Source organism: Mustela lutreola, chromosome 9 (genome assembly GCF_030435805.1).
Source record: "Mustela lutreola isolate mMusLut2 chromosome 9, mMusLut2.pri, whole genome shotgun sequence".
Classification (NCBI taxonomy): domain Eukaryota; kingdom Metazoa; phylum Chordata; class Mammalia; order Carnivora; family Mustelidae; genus Mustela; species Mustela lutreola.
Genome location: NC_081298.1, coordinates 125,276,820 through 125,303,325, shown reverse-complemented (window position 1 = coordinate 125,303,325; position 26,506 = coordinate 125,276,820). Strand labels below are relative to the sequence as shown.

General features: G+C 45.4%; 1 protein-coding gene across 1 annotated transcript; it reads right to left on the bottom strand.

Annotated features, from left to right (window-relative positions):
- Positions 1–36: 36 nt before the first annotated feature.
- LOC131808446 (glucokinase regulatory protein-like) lies at positions 37–23,806 on the bottom strand. Its single transcript, XM_059134379.1, is given in 13 exon segments — positions 37–451; positions 664–718; positions 1,378–1,420; positions 17,312–17,370; positions 17,373–17,394; positions 17,492–17,589; positions 17,772–17,922; positions 18,230–18,330; positions 18,665–18,762; positions 20,974–21,068; positions 22,026–22,079; positions 23,095–23,163; positions 23,768–23,806. Coding segments are annotated over 13 exon segments (1,044 nt in total). The 3' UTR covers positions 37–291.
- Between the last annotated feature and the right edge of the window lie 2,700 nt (positions 23,807–26,506).

Sequence of the window (26,506 nt, the reverse complement as noted above, 5' to 3'; positions counted from 1 at the left end):
TGAGGAGGAGAGGAAGGGTTGGGTCTCCATTCCAATCAGAAATGATCCATGGACTAAACCTTTGGACCCAGAATTTATGCCCACCGCCCAAACTAAGTAAATAAGCAACCAACTAACAATCTCTCTTTTCCCTCTCTTTTTCCCTCCCTCTTTCCCTCTTTCCCACCTCCCTACTTCGGTCTCTTCCACCCTCCCTCTTAAAAGTTCTACCACCTTTGGGGCATCTGGCTAGCTCGGTTGGTAGAGCATGCAATTCTTGATCTCTAGAATTCAATTCAATTCAAGTAGAGTTTACTTAAGACAAAAACAAAAACTTCCACCACCCAACCTCCTCCCAGAAACGACCTTCCCTGACCTTGCACATTCCAGATGTTGGAAGATCTGTTGAAGACTTCTCTCCATTGACCAGAATGCGTACTCCTGGGCCCATCCCATAGGGAGACCTGAAAATCTGGATACAAGAGTAGGTCAATGTCACTGAAGTGATATTAAAGTACTAGTAAGGAAACCAGTAAGAATAGTGACTTGACTTAGAAAAGGAACAGCTATCATTCTGAAGGAAGTAAAACAGTACTAGGTACCTTTCTCTTCACTCCTACAGAGCTTATCAGTAGAGTAAGCTGAAGAGAGGAGGAATAGATAGTGAAGGTCAACTCTACTCACTGTGTCCCATTAGCTTCGGAGCAGCTCATCCTAAGATTTTCTTCCCACTGGGAAGCTGGGAGCAGAGATAAAGAAGCTTTTAGCACCCTAATTGTTGATACCACCTCTACCTTGTTCCACCCCCTTGTTGTACACATAAGAAAACAAAGGTGAAACCATGCCTACGGTCATTAAGTTAATTAGTGGTAGAGCTCAGACTTAACCCAGGGCTCAAGTTTTTATATTTTGAACTCTACTATGCTGCCTTCACCGTGGAGTAGATGAAGCTGTTGGAAAGAGCAGGAACAATCATGCGAGTAGGGAGTTGGAGTAGGGGAACCAAAGTTCATAACACATATTTTTTCCCCCAAAGGATTCTATCCAGTGCCTATGACAGGGGAAAAAGTTATCGGAACTTCCTGCACCAAACATTAATCTCACCCAATTTCTTTCCTGATACTTTGAGTTCTACACAAAAGGAAAATTAGGCAAGAAAGCATGGGGAAAGGAAGCATAGGAAGAATTATCAATCTGTTTACATCTCTTTGGAAGTTGCTCAAAAGAATCTGGCATCTTTGGAGATGCTAGAAAGAATAAGCACATTTCTTTCATTTATATAATCCTTTTCCAATTCCCTCCCTCAACCTGTTATTAAAGTCTGGAGTCTTAAAGCAGACCCACAGTTGATTTGTCAGTAGCCTTGAGCTGAAGAATCAAGGATAGGATCTTTCTGACCTGTGAGTTTCTGGATCTTTTTGAATTTATGCTTCTTTGAAGTCTAGAGAGGCACAAAGAGAAAAGAATAAAATCAGAAAATGTTCTAGGTTAGAGAATCAAGAGCACATTTCCTCTTACAGACACAAATATTGATCCAGTTGGTGTCCATAACCACAGCACAACTGGCACCCCATTCATGTATTCATAGATCATTTAATGAGTGCTTACTAAGTTCTAGGCAGTAGCTTGGGTGCTAGGACTACAAAGGTAAATATGACCCCTGTATTCTGGGAATTCACATTAATAGGGAAAACAGATGTCTAAACACCTAAGTTATAATACAGTGTGGTAAATATAGAGCACATAAACCACATGTAAATAAATATAGAACAGAAACATCTAAATATATTAATAAATAAATTTAAATTTATAGGTATATTAATAAATAAATATATAACAGAAATATAAGCGTCAGAGAATAAAAGGACAGGGATTCACTGCCTGGGAGAGATGGGAAAAGTTACTCCAGAAGTGGCCAATTGTACTGGAGTCTGAAAAATCAGCAGAAAGTTTTTAGGTGAAAAAAGAGCATTCCAGGCAAGTCCAAAGCAACATCCCCAAGAAGATTATAAAGTCATGAGTGTCAGGTGCACATTTGCTAAGACAAAAGCTGAAAATAGAAGTGGAAGCCAGATTTTGCCAAATGATGGAATTTTTATTTTATCCTTTAGGGCAGAATTTCCTGATCAGTAACATAAACTCCTGAGTTTTTTGCAAGCACGTTCCAAGTCACTTTAAAGGCAGAATTACATTTGTTACCATTTCAAATAAAACAATTTTTATTTCTCCCATTTGAATCATGACATCAGTCTCGGAGAGTGTATTACAAGAGCCTACATAATATTCATAGTATTGCCAAAATGTTTTAGCTAAACAATGTTGAATAAAAGTGTTAAAAGCAAAAATTCTCCCAAGAATCCTGGTTCAACATAAGAAAGTAAATCAATGTGATACACCACATTAATAACACAAAGGGGAAAAAGACTGGACAATTGGAGAAAAAGGATTGCCAAAATCCAACACCTATTCATGATTTAATAAAAAAAAATTAAAACACTTAACAAACTAGGGATAGAAGGGAATTTCCTCAATATAGTAAGGGGTATTAATGAAAAACCCATAGCTAATATCATTCTCAATAGTGAAAGCCTGACAGCTTTTCTTTTAAGGTAGTGAACAGACAAGGATGCTCAATTTCACTACTTTTCTTTTCTTTTTTTTTTTTTTTTTTTACATATTTTATTTATTTTATTTGACAGAGACCACAAGTAGGCAGAGAGGCAGGCAGAGAGAGAGGGGAGGAAGCCGGCTCCCCGCTGAGCAAAGAGCCCGATGCAGGGCTCGATCCCAGGACCCTGGGATCATGACCTGAGCCGAAGGCAGAGGCTTTAACCCACTGAGCCACCCAGGCACCTCTTCACTACTTTTCTTTAACATTGTGCTAGAAACTCCAACCAGAGCAATTAGGTAAGAAAAGTAAAACCATCCTTTCCTTTGAAGAGGAAAAGTTAAACAATCTCTATCTCTATTCACAGACACCATAATATCATAAAGAATACACACGCACACACACACACACACACACACACACACAGAAACCCAATTAGAACTAATAAATGAATTTAGCAAAGTTACAGAATGCAGTATCAACACACAAAAATCAGTTGTTGTTGTTGTTGTTGTTGTTTTTAAGTTGGCTCCATACTGGGCCCAATGGAGAGCTTGACCTCATGACCTAAGATCAAGATAAAGATCAATATCAAGACCTAAGCTGAGATCAAGAGTTGGATGCTTAGGGGTACCTAGGTGGTTCAGTCATCAAGCATCTGCCTTCTACTCAGGTCATGATCCCAGGGTCCTGGGATCAAGCCCCACATCTGGCTCCCTGCTCAGCTGGAAGCCTGCTTCTCACTCTCCCACTCCCCCTGCTTCTGTTCCCTCTCTCACTGTCTCTCTCTCTCTGTCAAATAAATAAAATATTTTTAAAAATAAATAATTGAATTTAATTTTTTTAAAAAAGATTGAAAATAGAAACCCTGCCTAAGTTTCCAGCCTGCCTCAAGAATTTGGGATTTATCAGCCTCCAGAAATATATTAATACCAGCTAATTTTTCAATCTCCCCCCCAACTCTGTGTGTGTGTGTGTGTGTGTGGATCTGGTGTTTGTCCCAGACTCCTGACACAGAGCTTCAAAAACACTGGGGGGGGGCACCTGGGTGTCTCAGTTGGTTAAAGCCTCTGCCTTCGGCTCAGGTCAATATCTCAGAGGTTCTGGGATCGTGCCCCGTATCGGGCTCTGTGCTCAGCAGGTTCCTCCTCTCTCTCTGCCTGCCTCTCTGCCTGCTTGTGATCTGTCTGTCTCTGTCAAGTTAATAAATAAAATCTATTAAAAAAAAAAAAGCGGTTTGGTGAGACACTTGTCTGGTGCTTTGTTTAAAAAAAAAACACTGGGAATTTCCTGAGTGATAGGAATGCCTTGGTTATGCTAATGAGGTAGAAAAGAAAAGTTACTTCTCCCTTTACTTTGGGAGGCTGACTTAACCTTGATTCTAGAATCTGATCAAGACATTATTAGAAAGGAAAATTCACAGGTCAGTCTCTTTCATGGAAACAGACGCAAAATTCCTAAACTTAATATCGGCAAACTTGATCCAACAATATATAAAAAGGATCATGAATAGTGTCACAAACATGTTATATCTGTTTCAAAAATTCACAGTTGGTTTAGTACTTTAAAAATTCATTGTCTTTCAGTACTTTAATAGAATAAATAAGAAAAATCCTATGAACTTCTCAATAGAGGCAGAAAAAGTGCTTGATAAAATTCAACACCCATTCATGCTAAAATTCTTAGCAACCAGAAGTAAAAGGGAGCTTTCTTCATCTGCTAAACAATATTTACAAAAGCCACACAGCAAACATTATGCATAAATGGTGAGTTAAAGAAAATCTTCCTCTACATAAAGAAGACAAAAATCCCCACTATCTACTGAACACAGTACTGGGAATCTTACTCCATACAACAAAGCAAGGAAAAGAAATAGAAGTCATAGGATTAGAAAAGAAGAAATAAAGTTATCATATGCAGACAATGGGACTGTGTAGGGAATCACAAAATGCCTTTGGAAAAAGCATCTACCGATCCATTTTTAGGATTGATAAGCAAATTAAGCAAGATTTTTAGATAAAAGGTCAATATAGGAAACCCCCCCTTTTGTTTTTGAAAAGTCCATTTTATTTTGAGGTATTTATTATTATTTTTTAAAGATTTTATTTATGGGTGCCTGGGTGGCTCAGTGGGTTAAGCCTCTGCCTTCAGCTCAGGTCATGATCTCAGGATCCTGGGATGGTGGCCCACATCAGGCTCTCTGCTCGGCAGGGAGCCTGCTTCTCCTCTTTCTCTCCCCTCTGCATGCCTCTGCCTACTTGTGATCTCTGTCTGTCATATAAATGAATAAAAAGAAATCTTTAAAGATTTTATTTATTTATTTGAGATAGAGACAGTGAGAGAGAACATGAGAGGAGAGAAGATCAGAGGGAGAAGCAGACTCCCCATGGAGCTGGTAGCCTGATGCGGGACTCAATTCCAGAACTCCAGGATCATGACCTGAGCCAAACGCAGTTGCTTAACCAACTGAGCCACCCAGGCACTCTATTTTGAAGTGTTGACATAATTTAGAAAATGACATTTTTTTTTTTAAGATTTTTTAAAAAATAATCTCTACACCCAGTGTGGGGCTCAAACTTACTATCCCAAAATCAAGAGTCACATGCTCTACTGACTGAGCCAGGCAGGTGCCCCTAGAAAATGGCATTTAAAAGACCAGACCTGGGTGGCTCAGTGTGTTAAAGCCTCTGCCTTCGGCTCAGGTCATGATCCCAGGGCCCTGGGATCGAGCCCCGCATTGGGCTTTCTGCTCAGCGGGGACCCTGCTTCCCCCACCCCCTCTCTGCCTACTTGTGATCTCTGTCTGCCAAATAAATAAATAAAATCTTTAAAAAAGTAATAATAAAATAAAATACCAGAATTGTGTCCCTCCTAATAATCATCATGACCTTTGAAATTGTCTCCCATCCCTCCAAAGTAATTCTGATAAGTCTTAGATCCAACTTCCCCATTTAAAGAAATAGAGAAGAAAAATGGAACATATTAAATAACAACATGGGTATTTAATCAGTAAAATCTTGCCTGCAAAACTCTAGAGGACAAATGATCCATTTCTTTAACATATAAATGGAAAGAATAAAAGAAAGATATGGAGGTAGGGAATCTACAAATTATAAGGAAATTAAACACACCAACCAATCTCAATATGTGAACCTTATTTAGATCTTGAGTCAAACAGACTGTCAAAAATGATTTTTATCATTTATGATACATTTGGTATTTGAATACTGATGGATATTTGATGGTACTCAAAGATGATTGTTAAATTTTTAGGCATATAATGATACTGTGATTAAGTATTTTCTCTTAAAAGAGTCTTTACCTTTTAGAAACACGCATTTAATTAGGAATGAAATTATGTTACCCGACATTTGCCTTGTCAAAACAATGTGGGTTATGGAATCACGAAGATTCATTATGCACTTTTTTAAAAGATTTATTTATTTATTTATTTGACAGACAGAGATCACAAGTAGGCAGAGAGGCACGCGGGGGTCAGGGGGGTGGGGAGCAGGCTCACTGCTGAGCAGACAGCCCGATGCAAGGTTCGATCCCAGGACCCTGAGATCATGACCTGAGCCAAAGGCAGAGGCTTTAACCCACTGAGCTACCCAGGTGCCCTTGAGCCACCGTTTTTGCCTTCAGATGCCCAAGATGAAAAGCAACAGTTACTCCCATGGTTTAAGAACCTAACCATCTGGGCACTTGGGTGGGTCAGTTGGTTGAGTGTCTCTTGATTTGGGCTCGTGTCCTGATCTGAGAGTCATGGGATCAAGCCCCACATTGGGCTCCATGCTCAGTGGGAAACCGACTTGAGGTTTCTCTCTCTTTCTCCCCCTCACTGCCCCTCCTCACTGCTTGCGCACACGCTCTCCCCAAATAAATAAAAATAAAATCTTTGTTTTTTAAAAAAGGACATGACCTTCCACCATTTGGGATAAACTGCAAAAGCTCCAGAACTCCCATACAGTACAAAGGTTGGGGGAGGAAAAACGGACCCTGGGCATTTTAGCCAACCTAGGTCATAGGAGGCTTAAAGCAGATTATACTCAATGTAGACAAGGAACTATATTTGCCCTTTCTTATATCTAAGTGTTCTGGAACAATGCACACCTGTTAAAGTCAATGAACTTTCATGCCTCACCTGTTACATGGGGGAAAGTGGGCATTCGTCTTCTCCTCTTAAAGATGTGAAAATGAACTTTCCAACTTTAAAAAACATGCTGCTTTAAAATGAAAATATTATATACCTAATGTCACTTATCAGTATTATGAAAAAGAGATAAAGCGATGTATAAATTCCCAAGGGGTTGACAAATTTTGACAACGAAAGTTTTGAGGGTCCAAACAGGCTGGGAAAAGCTGCTGCAGGTGGTGGGGTGCTGAGAGATTTTGTTTGTTGGTTCAGTCAGTTTTGGTGAGTAACACAGTCAGCCGTGGGAAGCTCTGTGCGTGTGGTTTCTCTTCCATAAAGCCAGGGCTATGTTCTATGCTCTAGGCTGGAAAAAGTTGGTAGGAGACCAGCCAGCATACCATAAATAGATGAAGTCCTAGTGAGGACAGTAATACTCAAGTGGGATTGCTGTGTTTGAGAGATGTTTATGAGAAGAAAAAACACTGAGAGGAACTTTGTGGCCAAATATGTTGATAACTAGATCTACCTCCAAGATCTAGAGTATAGGCTAATGCTGTCCAATAGAATTTTCTATGATGATGAAATATCCAAGATCTGCTCTGTCCAATGTGATAGCATCTAGCCACATGTGATACTTGAAACATCCACAGTGCGAGTAAGAAACTGAATTTTAAATTGTATGTAATTTTGGTTAATTTAAATTTGAATGGCGCCACGTGGCCAGTGGATACCGGACTGGGTAGCACAGGTCTAGACAATTAATCTGAGCGGCAAGGTGAACATCTCTGCATAGATTTTACAAGCACTTCAAATGGTAGAGTTCATTTTCAGCCTCCTACCACACAAATTCTGCCTAATGTTTCCTATGTTGTTCAAAATGCCATCATCTTGTCAGTCACCCAGGGATAAAATTGAAAAGTCATGTATTCATTTCACAGACATCCAGGGAGCACTTACTAAATGTCAGGGAACATTTTTCACGCAACTAGAACAATCATAAAATTTGTACAGAACCACAAAAGATCCCAAACTGCCAAAACAATCATAGGGGAGGAAAAAAACACATCTGGAGGGGTCACAATCCCAGATTCCAAGGTATACTACTACAAAGCTATAACAATCAAAATAGTATGGTACTGGCACAAAAACAGACACACAGATCAATGGAACAGAATAGAAAGTCAGAAATAAACCCATGATGATATGGTCAATTAATCTTTGACAAAGGAGGAAATATGTGATGGGAAAAAGTCTCTTCAACAAATGGTGTTGAGAACACTGACCAGCTACATGCAAAAGGATGAGATTGGACCATTTTCTTACAACATACACAAAAATAAACTCAAAACAGGTAAAGGACCTCTATGTGTGACCTGAAACCATAAAAATCCTGGAAGAGAGCGCAGGGAGTAAGATCTCTGACATTGGCCACAGCAACATATTTCTAGATATGTCTCCTGAGGCAAGGGAAAGCAAAGCAGAAATAAACTGTTAGGACTACACCAAAACAAAAAGCTTCTGCACAGCACAGGAAGCAACCAACAAAACCAAACAACAACTTACTGAGTGGGAGAAGATATTTGCTAATGACATATCCGATAAAGGGTTAGTATCCAATAGAGAGAGAGAAATTACACAATTCAACACCCCAAAAACCAAGTAATCCAATTAGAAATGGGCCGAAGAGAGGTGCCTGGGTGGCTCAGTCAGCGAAGTGTCCGACTCTCTGTCTCAGCTCAGGTCGTGATCTCAGAATCATGAGATCAAACCCCACGTTGGGCTCCACACTCAGGGCTGAGTCTCCTTGAGATTCTCTCGCTCGCCTTCTGCCCATCCCCCACACTCGTGTTCTCTCTCTCTCTCTAAAATAAGTAAAATAGTTTTAAAAATTTAAAATAGAATTATATTATCCAGTAATTGCATTATTGGATATTTACCCAGAAACTTTGAAAACACTAATTCAAAAGGATATAGTACCACTATGTATATAGCAGCATTATTTTTTTAAAAGATTTTATTTATTCAATTGACAGAGAGAGAGAATGGATGAGTGAGGTGTAGGAACAGAGGGAGAGAGAGAAGCAGGCTCCCCCTGAGCAGGGAGCCTGACACGGGGCTTGATCCAGGACCCCAGATTCATAATCTGAGCCGAAGGCAGACACTTAACCAACTAAGCCACCCAGGTGTCCCCAGAGTAGCATTCTTTACAAAAGCCAAATGATGGAAGGATCCAAGTGTCCACTGACAGATGAATAAATAAAGAATATGTGATACACACACACACACAAACACACAATGGAATATTGTTCAGTCATAAAAATGAATGAAATCTTGAAAAAACTGAACAAAACCTTGTCATTTGCAACAACGTGCATGGATCTAGAGAATATAACGCGAGGTGAAATAAGCTGGTCAGAGGAAGACAAATTCCTCGTGATTTCACTCACATGTGGAATTTAAGAAACAAAACAAATGAACAAAGGAAAAACAAAGAGAGAAATCAAAAGAGAGACTCAAGTACAGAGAACAAACATGGTTCCCTGAGGTGGGGGGTGGGGGATGGGTGCACGGGATTAAGAGTACACTTATCTGGATAAGCACTGAGTGATGTATAGAATTGTTGATTTACTATATTGTACACCTGCAACTAATATAACACTGTATGTTAACTATACGGCAATTAAAATTATAAAATTATAAAATAATATACAAATTTCCTTTCTTTAAAAAAAAATGTGACAAGGCACGTGGGTGGCTCAGTGGGTTAAAGCCTCTGCCTTTGGCTCAGGTCATGATCTTAGGGTTCTGAGACCCAGCCCAGCATGGGGCTCTCTGCTCAGCAGGGAGCCTGCTTCCTCCTCTCTCTCTGCCTGCCTCTCTGCCTGCTTGTGATCTCTGTCTGCCAAATAAATAAATAAAATCTTAAAAAATAAGTAAATAAATAAAATCTTAAAATAAAAAAACCCTTGCACATTTTTTTTTTTTTTAAGATTCATTTATATTTGAGAGAGAGAGAGCCTGGAGCAGGGGGAGGGGAGGGAGAAAGGAGGAAGGGAGAGAGCCAGACTCCCTGCTGAGCGCAAGGCAGGTCACAGGGCTTGATCTCATAATCCTGAGATTATGACCTGAGCCTAAATCAAGAGTCACAGACCAACTGAGCCACCCAGGTGCCCCCTGACATCTTCCCATTGCATATAGAATGGATATATATATATGTACATATACATACATATATTTATGTATGTATGAACTCTTCAGCCTGGCATTGAAAGCCCTCTACAATGTCACCTCTGTCAATTTTCCAGATTTTTCTGTCACTGACCTCCCTATACTGCTACCTTCCAACCACATAGGTGTCCTCTCTTCAAACATATCCGACACTCTTCAGTTTCCCCCGCTTTTCCCCAATCCATTCCTTCCAACTGGAAAGTCGTGCCTACTTTCTTCCATCCACCCTATCCATGTCCAAAGCCCTTCCCTTCTTCTGAAGCACAATTCAATCCTGAGCTCCCCCAGAGGCATTTTCTAGATCCCCCTGCTTCAAAAGACTGCCTCCAACCCCTTCAGCACTATTTATACTTCTACTAACTCTTATCATTTTCTCTTTCATTATGTATATATCCATCTCTCTCCCCAGGTTTGCCTAGAACTCCTAGAGGGTGCGGTTGGGGTTTTATTTTTCCTCAATGTCTAGTGCGCCACCATACATAATAGGAGCTCAAGGTTTGCTGAAATAAACTGAAAGGAACAGGACTGAGCATGATTGACACTTCTAGGAAGACATCCATAGGCACTGTCTCAACTCCCCTCTTCCCCCACCCAGTTCCTCCCCTGGCCCAAGAGGTAGGCGTTTCCAGTGCTTCAGAGGCAGGGACGGGGAGCAGTGGATTTCCAGGGAAGGTTGCATCACATACCTCTGAGGCTCTCTTGGCTGCCTCCTGTTCCCTGCTCTGTCTTCCAGAGAAGAGCAGCCAAAGCCTCCAAAGGAATAAACCAAGTAGTAGTAGAAGGCTGACACATGACAGAGGAGGTATGGCCAGCCGCCAAATCGGTGCCATTTCTCAACCCCCTGCCTCTCTCAGCCAAACAATATTACCCCTCAAGGCTGTGACTCCATATGACAGCACAATGGTCATTGCAATGTCAACCTGACAGGGCCCAGCCAATGTGTGAGCTGCTTGGGTCTCTTCTCTGAGATGTGTCCATCAGAGGCCCCTTCCTGCAGCTGCCCATGGGCTCTGCCTTGGCAGCCAATGCTCAGGGAAGACCTCCTTTAGCATTCTACTAGGATTGGGTTGGCCAAGTTGGCATAGAGAGTATGGAGGGAAGATTTCAAAGGAGCAGCCCCTCCAAAGGGCTTATCTTGTCCTATAAGCATCTTCTCTAGAACCTTTCACTCTCTAGAGGTCCAGGTCTGCTGTCCTATGTTCCCAACCACAAATTAGAATACTGAGGCAAGTACATTTAGGAAACTTAGGCTATCGTAAGTACAGATACTCTCAGGAAATGTGATTATACATGGTTTCCTAACTCCAAAGATTGACACATTTCTTAGCTGTTATAGTATTGAAACAGAGATGAGATGTCACTTAGGGAAATTAAATGATCTTAGAGGATCACTCAGCTCTAAAATCCATAGTCTCATTTTCCAGAAGATTTATTATGTCATTACACCCAGAGTTATCTGGATTCTCTATGGTTAATTCCCTGTAAACAAAATTTACAAAGAATCAAATTATGCTGTAGTAAAAATGAATAAAATTGACCAGGTTTTTTTTTTTTTTCTTGTAGGAATGTTAATTGGAAGATCAATTCAATTAAATAGCTATTGAATAGCAGGCACTGTTTTTGAAAAAGACAATGATGGTATCTCACCTCACAGAATTTTCATCCCACTGGGGCAGCCAAAGTAATATTCTCAGGAAGCCCATCATCAAGGAAGTGGTTAAAAAACACATGATATGTCCAGATTATGAAAGACTTTGCAGTCACATAAAGATTATAAAGAATGATACTTGATAGGCTGAGCACACCTTCCGTGGCAGGTTACTAGTATATGCCAGCCTGGAGTTCTATGGTTAGGGGTGGAGGTACAGTTTTGGTTCGTAGAACACGTGTGTACAATTTGACAAACACTTTTAAAAAGGATTTTATTTATTTATTGACAGAGTGAGAGAGAGAGGAATCTCTAAGCGGGGGAGGGGCAAAGGGAGAGGGAGAAGCAGGCTTCCCACTGAGCAGAGAGCCAGACACAGGGCTTAATCCCAGGACCCCAGGATGGTGACCTGACTCAAAGTCCGGTGCTTAAGCAACTGAGCCACCCAGGTGCTCCACTTTTTTTCTCTATGTGTTTAAAAATGTATTCTTTCAGGGTATCTGGGTGGCTCAGTGCATTAAGCCTCTGCCTTCAGTTCAGGTCATGATCTCAGGGTCCGGGGATCGAGCCCCGCATTGGGCTCTCTGTTCAGCAGGGAGCATGCTTCCTCCTCTATCTTTGCCTGCCTCTCTGCCTGCTTGTGATCTCTGTCTGCCAAATAAATAAATAAAATCTTAAAAAAAAAAAAAAAACACCTTGGACATCTTTTTCTTTTTTTTTTTTAAGATTTATTTATATTTGAGAGAGAGAGAGCCTGGAGCAGGGGGAGGGGAGGGAGAAAGGAGGAAGGGAGGGAGCCAGACTCCCTGCTGAGCGCAAGGCAGGTCACAGGGCTTGATCTCATAATCCTGAGATTATGACCTGAGCCTAAATCAAGAGTCACAGACCAATTGAGCCACCCAGGTGCCCCCTGACATCTTCCCATTGCATATAGAATGAATATATATATATATCTATATATACATACATATATTTATGTATGTATGAACTCTTCAGCCAGGCATTGAAAGCCCTCTACAATGTCACCTCTGTCAATTTTCCAGATTTTTCTGTCACTGACCTCCCTATACTTCTACATTCCAACCATATAGGTGTCCTCTCTTCAAACATATCCAACACTCTTCCGTTTCCCCCGCTTTTCCCCAATCCATTCCTTCCAACTGGAAAGTCGTGCCTACTTTCTTCCATCCACCCTATCCATGTCCAAAGCCCTTCCCTTCTTCTGAAGCACAATTCAATCCTGAGCTCCCCCAGAGGCATTTTCTAGATCCCCCTGCTTCAAAAGACTGCCTCCAACCCCTTCAGCACTATTATACTTCTACTAACTCTTATCATTTTCTCTTTCATTATGTATATATCCATCTCTCCCCCCAGGTTCGCCTAGAGCTCCTAGAGGGTGCGGTTGGGGTTTTATTTTTCCTCAATGTCTAGTGCGCCACCATACATAATAGGAGCTCAAGGTTTGCTGAAATAAACTGAAAGGAACAGGACTGAGCATGATTGACACTTCTAGGAAGACATCCATAGGCACTGTCTCAACTCCCCTCTTCCCCCACCCAGTTCCTCCCCTGGCCCAAGAGGTAGGCGTTTCCAGTGCTTCAGAGGCAGGGACGGGGAGCAGTGGATTTCCAGGGAAGGTTGCATCACATACCTCTGAGGCTCTCTTGGCTGCCTCCTGTTCCCTGCTCTGTCTTCCAGAGAAGAGCAGCCAAAGCCTCCAAAGGAATAAACCAAGTAGTAGTAGAAGGCTGACACATGACGGAGGAGGTATGGCCAGCCGCCAAATCGGTGCCATTTCTCAACCCCCTGCCTCTCTCAGCAAACAATATTACCCCTCAAGGCTGTGACTCCATATGACAGCACAATGGTCATTGCAGTGTCAACCTGACAGGGCCCAGCCAATGTGTGAGCTGCTTGGGTCTCTTCTCTGAGATGTGTCCATCAGAGGCCCCTTCCTGCAGCTGCCCATGGGCTCTGCCTTGGCAGCCAATGCTCAGGGAAGACCTCCTTTAGCATTCTACTAGGATTGGGTTGGCCAAGTTGGCATAGAGAGTATGGAGGGAAGATTTCAAAGGAGCAGCCCCTCCAAAGGGCTTATCTTGTCCTATAAGCATCTTCTCTAGAACCTTTCACTCTCTAGAGGTCCAGGTCTGCTGTCCTATGTTCCCAACCACAAATTAGAATACTGAGGCAAGTACATTTAGGAAAGCTAGGCTATCATAAGTACAGATACGCTCAGGAACTGTGATTATATATTGTTTCTAACTCCAAAGATTGACACATTTCTTAGTTGCTATAGCATTGAAACAGAGATGAGATGTCACTTAGGGAAATTAAATGATCTTAGAGGATCACTCAGCTCTAAAACCCATAGTCTCATTTTCCAGAAGATTTATTATGTCATTACACCCAGAGTAAACTGGATTCTCTATGGTTAATTCCCTGTAAACAAGATTTACAAAGAATCAACTTGTGCTATACTATAAAACTGGCCAGGTTTTTTGTTTGTTTTTTTTTTTTTTCATGTAGGAATGTTAATTGGAAGATCAATTCAATTAAATAGCTATTGAATAGCAGGCACTGTTTTTGAAAAAGACAATGATGGTATCTCACCTCACAGAATTTTCAACCCACTGGGGAAGACCAAGTAATGTTCTCAGGAAGCCCATCATCAAGGAAGTGGTTAAAAAACACATGATATGTCCAGATTATGAAAGACTTTGCAGTCATATAAAGATTATAAAGAATGATACTTGATAGGCTGAGCACACCTTCCGAGGCAGATTACTAGTATATGCCAGCCTGATGTTCTAAGGTTAAGCTTCGAGGTACAGTTTTGTTTCTTAGAACACGTGTGTACAATTTGACAAACACTTATAAAAAGGATTTTATTTATTTATTTGAGAGAGTGAGAGAGAGAGAGGAGTCTCTAAGCAGGGGGAGGGGCAAAGGGAGAGGGAGAAGCAGGCTTCCCATTGAGCAGAGAGCCAGACACAGGGCTTAATCCCAGGACCCCAGGATGGTGACCTGAGTCAAAGTCAGATGCTTAAGCAACTGAGCCAACCAGGTGCCCCACTTTTTTCTCTATGTGTTTAAAAATGTAGTCTTTCAGGGTATCTGGGTGGCTCTGTGGATTAAGCCTCTGCCTTCAGTTCAGATCATGATCTCAGGGTCCCGGGATCGAGCCCCGCACCAAGCTCCCTGCTCACTGGGGAGTCCGCTTCCCTCCCTTTCTCCCTGCCTCTCTGCCTACTTGCGATCTCTTTCAAATAAAAAAATAAAATCTTTTTTAAAAATATATTCCTTGTGTCTTGAATATTCACTCAACATTATGTTCGAGTTTTGTGATCTCTGTCAAATAAATAAAATATTTTTAAAAAATGATGATATGGATATATTTATACGGAAAAGTGTTCTTATTTTTCAGTGAAGAGAAGCAAGTTAAAAACAGCATGGCAAGGATGGTCCTATTTTTGTATAAGTATATTTAAACACTTACACATGCATAAAAAAGCCTAGAGGGACATTCTCCAAAATTTGTCTAAGTGGTTTTTTGGAAGAAGGGTGGGTTTTTTTGTTTTTTGTTTTAAACAGATTTTATTTATTTATTTGACAGAGAGATCACAGGTATGCAGGGAGGCAGCAGAGAGAGAGAGGAGGAAGCAGGCTCCCTGTGGAGCACAGAGCCAGATGCGGGATTCTATCCCGGGACCCTGAGATCATGACCTGAGCCAAAGGCAGAGGCTTTAACCCACTCAGCCATCCAGGCACCCCATTCTAAGGATATGTTTTTAAAATGGGACACTGGATGTTTTGTTTTCATAACATTAAAAAAAAAAAAAAGCATTTGTATCTGAGATTTATTCTTTTCCTTGGCACAGTCAAGGTCGAATTTAAGGAATATGAGCAATCCCTTAGATCCTTTAGTCTCCTGAAAACACTGGGGCTCAGTGAGCCCACTGAGCCACCCAGACGCCCCTAGAAGAAGGTTCTTATGGATGCTTTTCTCCTTTTGATTTCTGTATTTTCCAAAGTGTTTACAATAAAAATATTGCTACTATAATTATAATTTTCTTTAAAAACACAGATCTTTTTCAAAGATCACAGGATAACATTCCCTACTATATCCCCTATCCCTGGAATAGGACCAGGCACGTGATAGGTACATAATGAATGAATGAGTAAACGAATCTGGCTCAATTCATGGATATGGTGGAAATTTGTACTGTAAAGTGAAATAAACCACAGACGTAGAGTCACAAGGCCAGGGTTCCAGTCCTGGATCCTGCTTTAGCCACGTGGCTGTGATTACAATGCTTTAATCTCTTAGTTTCAGCTTCTTTATCTGAGATGGGGGGAATAACCTACATCCTACATCCCTTATGAACCCATTATGAGAAATGATATTATAAATGAAATAGTTTGTAAAGTACAGAGTCCTACGTGTGTATTAGGTATGATGACGGCACAGTGGAAGCTGGAAGAGGCATCTCACATCAAGGAGGGTTCTAGACAATGTGGGTTTCATCGGAGAAGATTTCTCAGGAGATGCGAGATGTCAAAGGAGACAACGAATGTGGAAAGTATGCCAAAAAAGTAGAGCTGTGACCAATGAACACCATTTGGAAGGGAAGACAAAGGTACGCACTGGAAGGAGCATGGACCCCCTGGCTCAGGGAGAAGGGCTTCCTTTGAGTTCTGAGTGCAGGTAAGAAAGCATGGCAGCTGTTTGGTCAAGTCAGGAAGCTTCCTGGAAGAGGTGATCTGAATAATGGATGAGACCACATCTCTCCAGCGCAACCCTTCAGGGCCCTGACGGTGCCCTGTGGATGGTGGGCAGGAGTTAGGTGAGAAAACCGAGGAACCACAGATGCAAAACTGCTTTCTTTCTTGGGCCACAAAGCACAGCTGAACTAATATTCAGATGTCCCAGTGCCCTCTCCAGACCAAAATGCAAAGTATATCCAAATTGATAATTATTGCTATGATTATTTCCACTGCTTGTACTGATAATGTCTTGCTAAAGCATTATCAGTGCTTCAGTAGTGAAATTATAATTAGTAAAATTATAATTACAAATATAATCAATTATAATTAGTGAAAACTAGGGAAATTATCATTTCATGATATTACAGACAATATCTGTATTTTGTCTGCAGTGAATTCAGCATAGTGACCTTGCAAGGATATACCTTAAAGACTTTTGTATGGTGAGGATGACTATAACATCAACAATGAACCTGAAACAAGGGACAAATGAGTATCTGTCAGGTGACTGGTGGCCTGGCCTGTCTTTTTCATATATTCCTGGAGAGAACTGAGCCACTTCCTTGGAAACACTGACCAGTGACCCAGTAACACAAGAACTTGCCCAGCTGGCTTTCTGGGAGTCCAACAAAGCTTTCCACCCTCCAGCCTTGAGGTTTGTTTGGTTGTATTTTGTTGTTGTTGTTTTGTTTTGTTTTTAGATTTTATTTATTTATATGCCAGACAGAGATCACAAGTAGGTAGCGGTAGGGGGCAGCAGGCTCTCTGCTGAGGAGAGAGCCTGATACAGAACTCAATCCCAGGAGCCTAAGATCATGACCTGAGCCAAAGGCAGAGGCTTAACCCACTGAGCCACCCAGGCACCCCAGCCTTGAGTTTTCTAATTTCTGGAACCCTTGCCCCTCTAAGTCCCTCAGCACAGAGAACACCCTCTCATTCCCCATACCTGGAAGAAGTTCCCTTCGTATTCGAAGAAAAGCAGTGGCCACGTGATGCGGATGATGGAGGGAAGAGCTTCCTCAGAGGGGTCTGGAGAAACAGAGAGAGAATGAGCCAGAGCAGCATCCCCAGGAAGGCCTTGCTGTAACTGCCACCCCAGGTTCCGTCCCCAAGGCTGGACCCTCACCGGCAGGGTCTGCCCCACGGTGCTATGCGCCAGGGCCTGGATGTGGGCCGTCTTCTCCTTCACCTGCTCCAGGAGCGCCTGCACCTCCGTGAGGTTGTCTAGGAGAGGGGAGGGCGCCAGAGAGGAAAGCTGTTCTTCCTGTTCCCTGTGGTCCTGTCAGGACATGCGCCCCTCTCCCTCCCTCGGAGCAGGTGCTTTAAGACCCAGAAAAATGACAGCTCCCCTGAGTCACTCCCCTGCCTCCCTCTGCTCACCCCACCGCTCCTGCCTTCCCTCTCACCATCCAGGGTGAAAATGAAGACCACGGTGTCGATTTCTGTGAGGGATGGCAAGATGCACGTCAGGAAGTCCTCTTGGGAGAAGGAGAACTGGGGACCCTGGGCACGAGAAAATGGGGGGCCCCCTCCCATGAAGAACTCCCACCCACAGACCTGCGGACCACAGAGGGCCTCACAGGACCTCTCACACAGCGTGTTTGTACACAGATGGAAGAACCGAGGTTCAACGAGGTCAAGTGTTTTGCCCAAGATGATGCAGCAAGTTGAGGGAAGAGCCCTGGACTAGAGCCAGCTTTAGAGGGAGAATCCAGAACCTTCCGCCCTCTCTGTGCTTCCCCAAAGCCTCCCGACCTCTAACCCATATTCCCTTCCCTGGACTGTCTGCCTGCTCTCCTCCCCCACCTGTCCCCAGCGCCCCTCACCTCCCACTCCCTGCACACCTGTCACCTTCACAACCTGCCCCATGTCCCGTCATACACTCGCCCCCGTGGAGGAGCTCAGTCCTCTGGTTAAACATGTCACTCTGATCACCAGTGAGAAAGCCGCGGATATCTCGGTAGTCTGGAACGTTTAAGGACAGGGAGAAAGGAATGATGGGCTTTATAGGAAAGATTGATTCTAGGCTTGGGGGAACGTTCATGGGTCTTGAAGGAAAGTGCCCAGAGGGGTGGCGGGTGAGGTGTCACACACATGGGAGGCCACAGCTAAGCGGGGCTGGGAGTTGAGGAACCAAGTCCTGAGTAGGGGTTCACAGCAAGGAGCATTTGACTGAAATGCCTATTCAAATAGGACAGTCTGGACATCGAATGAGGAACCCCCATGGGCTGCGGATGGGGGTAGGATATCAGTTAGCATTCAGGAGGAGCCAGGAAGAAAGTCTAGACTGGGGTCCCACCGGCACCAAAGCTGTGGATACACTCCACTCCATCCATGATAGCCATGATGCCCAGGGTCTGCCAGCCAACCAGGTACACACGGCCTTTTTCCTCCAGGCTGAGCACGGGCCAGAAATCAGGACACGAGAGGAGACACGGCAGTGAGAAAAGATCAGGGATCAGAGCAAGATGCACACGGCCAAGCACAGGTGCAAACCAACAGAAAGGTTACCGCGCCCTCCACCACGCAGACCTGCTCCCCTCACCGCGTTAAGGAGTCCTCAGGGTCTCCGCTGTTCTCAGGACAGTCCCCCATCCACGCAACCTCCCCACTCCTAATACGTTTCCACACACCTGATGCTGGCTTGCATCGTCAGGGCAGCGATCTTCGGGCTTTGACTCTAGGTCACCTGATGAGCCCGCTCTAATGTCCGCAGGATTTCCAGAAGGCACTTGGGAGAAAGGCCACCAGCTCCAGGGGCGGGCCCAGGGCCCCCTCCAGACAGCATGGGTACCCAGCCCTGCCCAGGGGAAGGCACAATTCCCTGACAACTAAGTTCTGCTGGGCCCTAGCGGAGGTGCGGGGAGTCCTGTCAGAACGCAGGGCAGAGGACAGAAAGGACTTCCGTGAGCAGAACACAAGACCCAACCGAGGCCGAAGGACATGAAGAGAGCGGGGCGAGGAGGACGGGCTCGGAGCGGACGGGGAGGTCAGCGGGGATTCTGGGAGCCAGGCCAGAGACACAGGCCCCCGAAGAAGGAGTTCTTCCTGCACGACCTGGGCCCTCCCCCAGCCAAAGACTCACTGAAATGAGGTGAGCTTTCGGTGTCCCAGGTGGGCTCAGGGATTAGGTGTCCCAGGTGGGCACAGAGATCAGTGGGACCTGAGGAGCCCAGGGTCCCCAGGAAACAAGTGAGACTTTGTGTGCTAAGAAACCCAGGCCAGCTCTTTTCCCACGGCCCAGGGTGCGGTGGCGGTGGGACTGGCCCTGAAATGAGCATCCACTGCGGCACATACATTTTTGGTGAAGGAGAGTCCTCCATTAAAAGGAGCAGGGTTAACAGTATCTCAGACTCATTTATATCGTCACTTGAATTACGCTACAAGCCTGGAATCTGGGAGTTGAGAAAAGGACCTCAGAAAGCACCCGGCCGCCCCGCCCCCCAGGACCACCACTGCATGTGCAGAGCTGCTCTTGAGGAATCCACAAGCCTTCCATGGAACATTCCAGCGACAGAAGCCTTCAGCTTCATCAAGAGGCCCACGCCAATGGTGAAGTCAGCAGAGCTCCCTGCTCCTGGCCGGGCACCAGCATCTCCAGGGGTGGTCTCAAAAATTAAGGGATTTCAGGGCCTCACCCCAAAGTGACAACATCCGAGCTCTCGCACAAGTGCCTACGAATCTACTTTCTTCTTGCTTTAACACTCCTGAGGCTGAACATCCAGGGAACCACACCTGAGCACTATCGGTTTCACATGCTGATCTCTGGGATCAAAGCGGCCATCTACATAGAGAATAAGGCGGAGGTGATTGGGTGGCACAGAGTCCTCAGGAAAGGGGGACGGGTGGGGTTTGAGTAGCCAGAGGGGGACCCAAGGGGAGCCTAGGATGACAAAGGAGAATGGTTGCTACAATAAGGGAGCTGGGCAAAGGGGAATCAGAGGCCACTCCGCACCCACGGCTCCTTTGAACAGATGCTTCTCTTTGGGGTCCGCATCGTCCCAACCCTATTCTATCTCCTGGGCCTTGTTTTCCTTGTCTCTCCATTCCTGTTTTGAATGTCTGCTTTCTGGTATTTGATGTGGCCTCTGTAAGCTGCCTTCAGTCCTTCCCGAAACAAGAGACTACATCAACCAGTGGACCAAAAAAACGAAATAAAAACAGTAACAAAACAGAATAAAACAAAAACCCACCAAAAACAAAATCCTCATAAGCTCAGGGACAGTCCGTATTTACTCTAATGTTCTGAGATGTGGTGAGCAAGACCATAGCCACCATGCCCAACTCTTCGTGGCTGTAATGTAGATTTTGGTTTTGTTTGTTTGTTTTGTTTTGTTTTAAAGATTTTTATTTTTTTATTTGGCAGACAGAGATCACAAGCAGGCAGAGAGGCAGGTAGAGAGAGGGGAAGCAGGCTCTCTGCAGAGCAGAGAGCCCGATGCGGGGCTCGATCCCAGGACCCTGGGATCATGACCTGAGCCAAAGGCAGAGGCTTTAACCCACTGAGCGAGCCACCCACTCGCCCCTGTACTGTAGATTTTGACAGGTTTCCTCTCAGCCTCCCTCAGGGGCCTGGCCCGTCACTGCCTTTCATTACAGTGGGCTCACCTGGCCATGTTCACGGGGCTGAAACCAACCAGGACTGGTAAGAATGTGCCTGGGCTGTGAATGCCGGAGTCCACCTGGCCTGCCACAAAGGGAGCCTGATGGCAGGGGGAGAAAAATGGTATGATGAGAGCGCAGGGGTTACTCTAGTGTTTCCTGAGGCGCAGGACCATCAGATTCCCCCGAGTCCTTGTTAGAAATGCAGAGTTCCAGCCCCAGGGAAGATTTACTGGATCTGCCTTGGAAGGGGAAAGCTCCAGGCCTGTATTTTTAACATGGTCCCCCAAGGAAATCCTCTGCATGGTAAAGTTTCAAAACTACTGGACTAAATTGTATGCTCCTTAAGGTCGGTGTCCTGCCCTCCTTGTGTGTCTCCTTCCGCATCTAGCATTGCTCGACCTGTTTCTCTTAGTGAATTGTTAGAATCAGAATACTGCAGTGGTGAGAGAAAATTGGGGACACCAAATCCAGTGCTTGGAATCTTGTTAAAATGCAGATTCAGACTCAGTAGGTCTTGGTGGGGGGCGAGATTCTACATTACTAGCAAATCTTTGGAGATACTGATGTTGCTAAGCAAGGACCATGCTTAAGTAGCAAAGGACAGGTCCAGGGGTCAGCTTCTTATGTAAAGAGCAAGAGAGTAAATATTTTAGGCTTTAGGGCCCCTGTGAACTCTATGCAATACCTAACCCTATCGTTGTAGCATGAAGTGGCCATAGATCTTATGTAAACACAAATGGCTGTGTCTCAATAAAACTTTATTTACATAAACAGGCAGCAGCATGATGGCCACTGTGGTTTGCTGACCCTGGGACTAGTCCATCTACCTTGCTTGTTGAATGGACTGACACACAGGTATTCTGGAATCGGATCCTTTCCCTGTCATTCCACATTCATGCAGCTGGGTCTCAATTAGTGAGAGTAAAATCAAAATTCCTTACGTGAACCCTTTCTGTTTTCTAGTACCCACTTCCGCAATCTATTTTCCATGCTGTTCTGCCCCCACCCCCTTCCTCCCTGTAGAATGGATCCCCCCAGGCTGTCTTCACACTCACAGAGAGTCCCACCGAAATGCCAATGACAATCACCCTCTTCTTCCCAGCGACCACCTAGGAGAGGAGGGTGGGTGAGACAGTGCCACCAGGAGGATTCTAGGATACAAACCTATTGCATGGAGATGTCAGGGTCAGGACTGGGGAAGATAATGGGCTTTGGCTGGATGGGGACTTCAGTGTCCTCGTGAGAAGGAACAGACAGAGATGTCTGGTTGACTATCAGGGGAAAACACAGACCTTCTTCAGTTCTTCAATCCCCTCCCTAGATGCCACCATAGACCTAAGAGGACAGACTCAAAGTCAGTGGCACTGGTTGGAAAGCAGAAGATTATGGTATACTAGGGAAGAAAAGGGAATGCATTAAGAGAAGGGAATGATGGAAAGATATCATTGACTGAAACACCTACTATTTGCTGAACACCACAACAGACACTTTTTAGGGCTGGACACTCCAATTCCAACAAGGGCCAGACAGGTGACATGAGTATGTGAAATGGGCCGAGGATAAGGCAATAAGAAATAATGGCGACCAAAGCAAACTGGGCACGATCTCCACCTGAAAGCCTGAAAATTCTATTTCTAGAAAATACTATCCAGGCCAAAGAAAATATTCACAGGCCAATGTGGCTTACCTGTCACTGCTTGCAATGAGGTAGGTGTAGAGGTTTCTGTCCTAGACCTTTCAAAGCTGGTTGAAGGAGACCTGTCACCGGGGAAGGACACAGGTTAGTGATAAAAGTGAAGGGAGCGGTAACCTTAGATTTTGACAACTAGTGTGAGGATTCCCTCAGGCCAGCGCTTAAGCCAGTCCTGCTTGGAATTTGGCACGTCGAAAGCTACTTGCAGATGACAGCTTGGGGTGCATGGGATGTAGAGACACCCTCAATACATGGAGTGGGGCCCAGGTGGGTTCCGAAGATACGAGGTTCCACGGTGAGATCTGTCTTTGAGAAGAGAGGGAGCCAGGCCTCAAGAGGGCCACCTAGGAGCTTAGCTATGATGAGCTTTATGGTCCTGAGGGTTACCCCGAGAAGGCAGAGGAAGGAAAATCGGGGACCAGGATACTCACAGACATGAGAAACGCCATCCTGCCAGAGCTGCCCCCTCCACTCAGCACCACCAGCTCCCCCTCAGGTTCCTGAGAAAGAAAAATTCCCAGTGTCGCCAAGGCCTAGCTCCTAGCTCAGCTTGGGGGAAGCACATTCCTTCTTTGTCAGCAACAGAAGAACTCCTGGGGAGACTCCTTAACCCTCCTTAACCACAAAAGGGAACAGAAAGATGCCTGGATTTGAGAACGAAACTTCATTCTGACTCCTAAATCTGGCTTAGCTACTTACTCCAACCTTACTCATTCCGGAAAGGACGGAGAGCAGCTTTGTCATCCAGCAATCACTCAATAAAAAGCAGTGCTACCCAGCAATTATTAGCTGGATATATTTGGGCAAGCTACTGTGATTGTCCTTTGTTTTCCTATCTGAAAAAAAAAAAATGGAAACAATCACACTCATTTCACAGGTTTTTGCAAAGGTAATGAGTGTGAAAGCACAATGTCAATTACAGAGTGTGATGTAGATAATAGTTATTATAATTACTGTTGATTAATAAGATGACAATAAAGAGGCCAGAGGGAGGACTGGGAGAAAGGAGAATGGAGATGGAGTAAAATGAGAAGTGGAAGCCAAGAAAAGAGATCAAGTGGGGAGGGAGAGAAGTTAGGGGGGGAGGAGACAGAGAGACTGTACCTTCAGCACTTCCTGCACTTTGCCAGCCACTTGGACCATGGTGGTCAGAACTGACTCACGATACAGTCTCTGTAGGGAGCAGGTGGGAATCAGAAGCCAAGAAAAGGACAGTGGATTTGGGGGAGGGGGAGGAATGAATGGTGTGGTGGAGGGGCTCTCAGGTCTCAAACACGAAGGACCATTGGCATGGAGCTGGCATCTTTATTTTCAGTGTCCAGGGGATGGGTCTGGGTTACCTAGTCTGTGGGCATGACTTGCCGCTCCTCCTGGAAGATCTCAGCATCACATTGTCCCAGCAATGGAACAATTTCCTCGGCATCTGCTTTGTCGAGGTCCTGGGTCAGTGGGTTTGACTCCTCTGTGATTGGCAGGGCTGCCTCATACCCAGACCTCTAGAGGGAAGGGAGCACAAGAATGCAGACAGGAAGCCCAGGCCTCGCTCACGCCTCTGGATCTGGAGGTGGGAGCGGCAGCAGGCACAAGGTTTGGGGACACACACACACACACACACACACAGCATCCAAGGATTTAGCCTGAACTTGGTACTCTGGGCCTAAAGGGGAAGGTCAGGAAGGAAGATGGGAAGGAGGAGAGGGAAAACAGAAACCCAGGGTGGAGGGAAGTCCAGAAGAGAAATGATTCTAGGAATCAGTGCAGAAGACCAACATGGAGAAGGTGGGATGAGGGAGTCTCACCTCCCACTTGCCAGGCTCTGGGGTCTCAATCGCGTGTTGAAACCATTTTGTGCCTGGCATGGTCTCATGCTCTGGACACCCTGTCGTACCTCCATCTTCAGCTACACAAACGCTTCTGTCACGCTAACTCTGCTTCCAGCTGGCGGGGGCCTGATCTGAGCCACAGTGATGATTAACCCAGGTACCCTGGCCTCTCCGAGCACAGCCCCCTCTGAGTATCTCTCCCCACACCCTTTCCCTATCAGTGGGCCCCCATCCCTCTGGGCACCCCAGGGAAGCTCTAGGGCTCCCTCTTTGCATACATGCACACTGCCCAGCCTCTGTTTTGCCCCATGAAGGGGCAAACCTGAGGTTCATTACTCTTAACCTTTGGAAATAATGACCTCTTCTCCAGAGGACCTGGAGCTCAGAAGTGCAGGGTAATACCCAGTCCCAGGACAATGAGAATCCCTGAGCAGAGGATTCTTCTGGGACAAGGATGAAACAGCAGGCCAGAGATCAGGGTCCTCAGGGACAGCAGAGGTCAGAGGACCTGAGCCGTGGCTTGATCACATGTCCAGAACACACAGTACTCCGGGCCCCTCTTGCTCCATTTCACTCTTTCATCTCCGAAGGAAGGTAACAGAAGCTTTGGAGCCCCAGGGGGACACACGCTGAACTGAAATTTACGGGAAAAAAGTGCCACAGAAATAGAAATGCTGCAATGAGAATTAGAAACCAAAGTATCTGCCCTAAATACATGAGCCAACAGTTATTTACACTGAACAATGCACTTTTCACATGCAGTATCTCACTGGGTGCATTCCCACTAAGGAGACCACACTGACACCCTCGTTTTACAGATGGTAAAGCAAAGGCTCAGAGAAGTTAGGTCGTTGCTGAAGATCAGACAGTTGACAGAAAGGGGACTCCCACCAGGTTGTTACTCCAGATCTCATGAAATAGTTTAAGGATTTATGTTGGTTAAACGAATGAAGTAACTAACACGCTGGAGCAAATTCATGATAATCCCTCACTCACACAGTGTCATAAGATTTATAAAGACATTCCCCAACATTATCTCACTGGATCCTGCCAACAGCCCTATGAGGTTCTGGACGCTCTGGTTTTAGGAAACCTGACACTTAGACGACGAATTTCTGCACACCAGGCAGGAAGAAGAGCTAAAAACCATAGGTTGCTGCTCTTTATTTAGACTTCCCCGCTATATACCCAGCCTGCTGTCTTAACCGCTGGACTCCAGCTCCTCCCGTGCCCAGACACCTAGGTGACGCTCAATAAATATTTGTTTAATAAATTAAAGAATGAATGAGAGCGAAGAGAACCAATATCAGATTACCAATGGGGAAGAGATTTAAAAGCTGACGCAGTGTACAAGTGGAGATTTTAGATCAATTATCTCGCCACTCTGTCCCCTCTGGCAGGGGAAGTGGGATTCCTCCTCCCAACTTGGCTAATTCTACCCGGGCAGGGAAGGGGCCCTCCCGGGAGCCCGAGTCCCTCGCACCTGCGCCTCTCTCTACGCCCCCCGCCCCCGCCCCGCCCCGGCTGGCTCCTTGGACGGAGCCAGGATCAGAGGCAAGGGGACCGGGGAGGCCGCCAATGGGAGGGTCGTGGGAGGAGCCCCGGGAGAACCGGGTCAGGGGAGGGGAGGGTAGGGGGATGACGGCGGCAAGAACCCCGGCGGGGCGGGGCGGGCCGGCACGTCCCGGTTCAGCTGCGGCGGAGCAAGCGGGGCCAGCTCTGCAGAAGGCGGCGGCTAGAAGGCCGGGACGGTCACATCCCGCTGCAGGGGCCGGCGGAGCGGCCTCACTGCCTCCCGCACCGGGACTCCGGCCAGCGGCCAGGCCGCGCCGGCACCGACCCCCGCTCAGGGAGAGACTACGCGGCCCGTCGGAGCTCTGGGGTCCCCCGCAGCCCCGCGGCCCGCTCCCGCTGCGCCTCCGCCTGCCCTCTGCCCGCGCTGTATGTATGAGTGAGGAAACCGAACTCAAAAACAGATGCACTAACACCCTGGGGATGGGGACAGGGTCAGGGAGAGCCT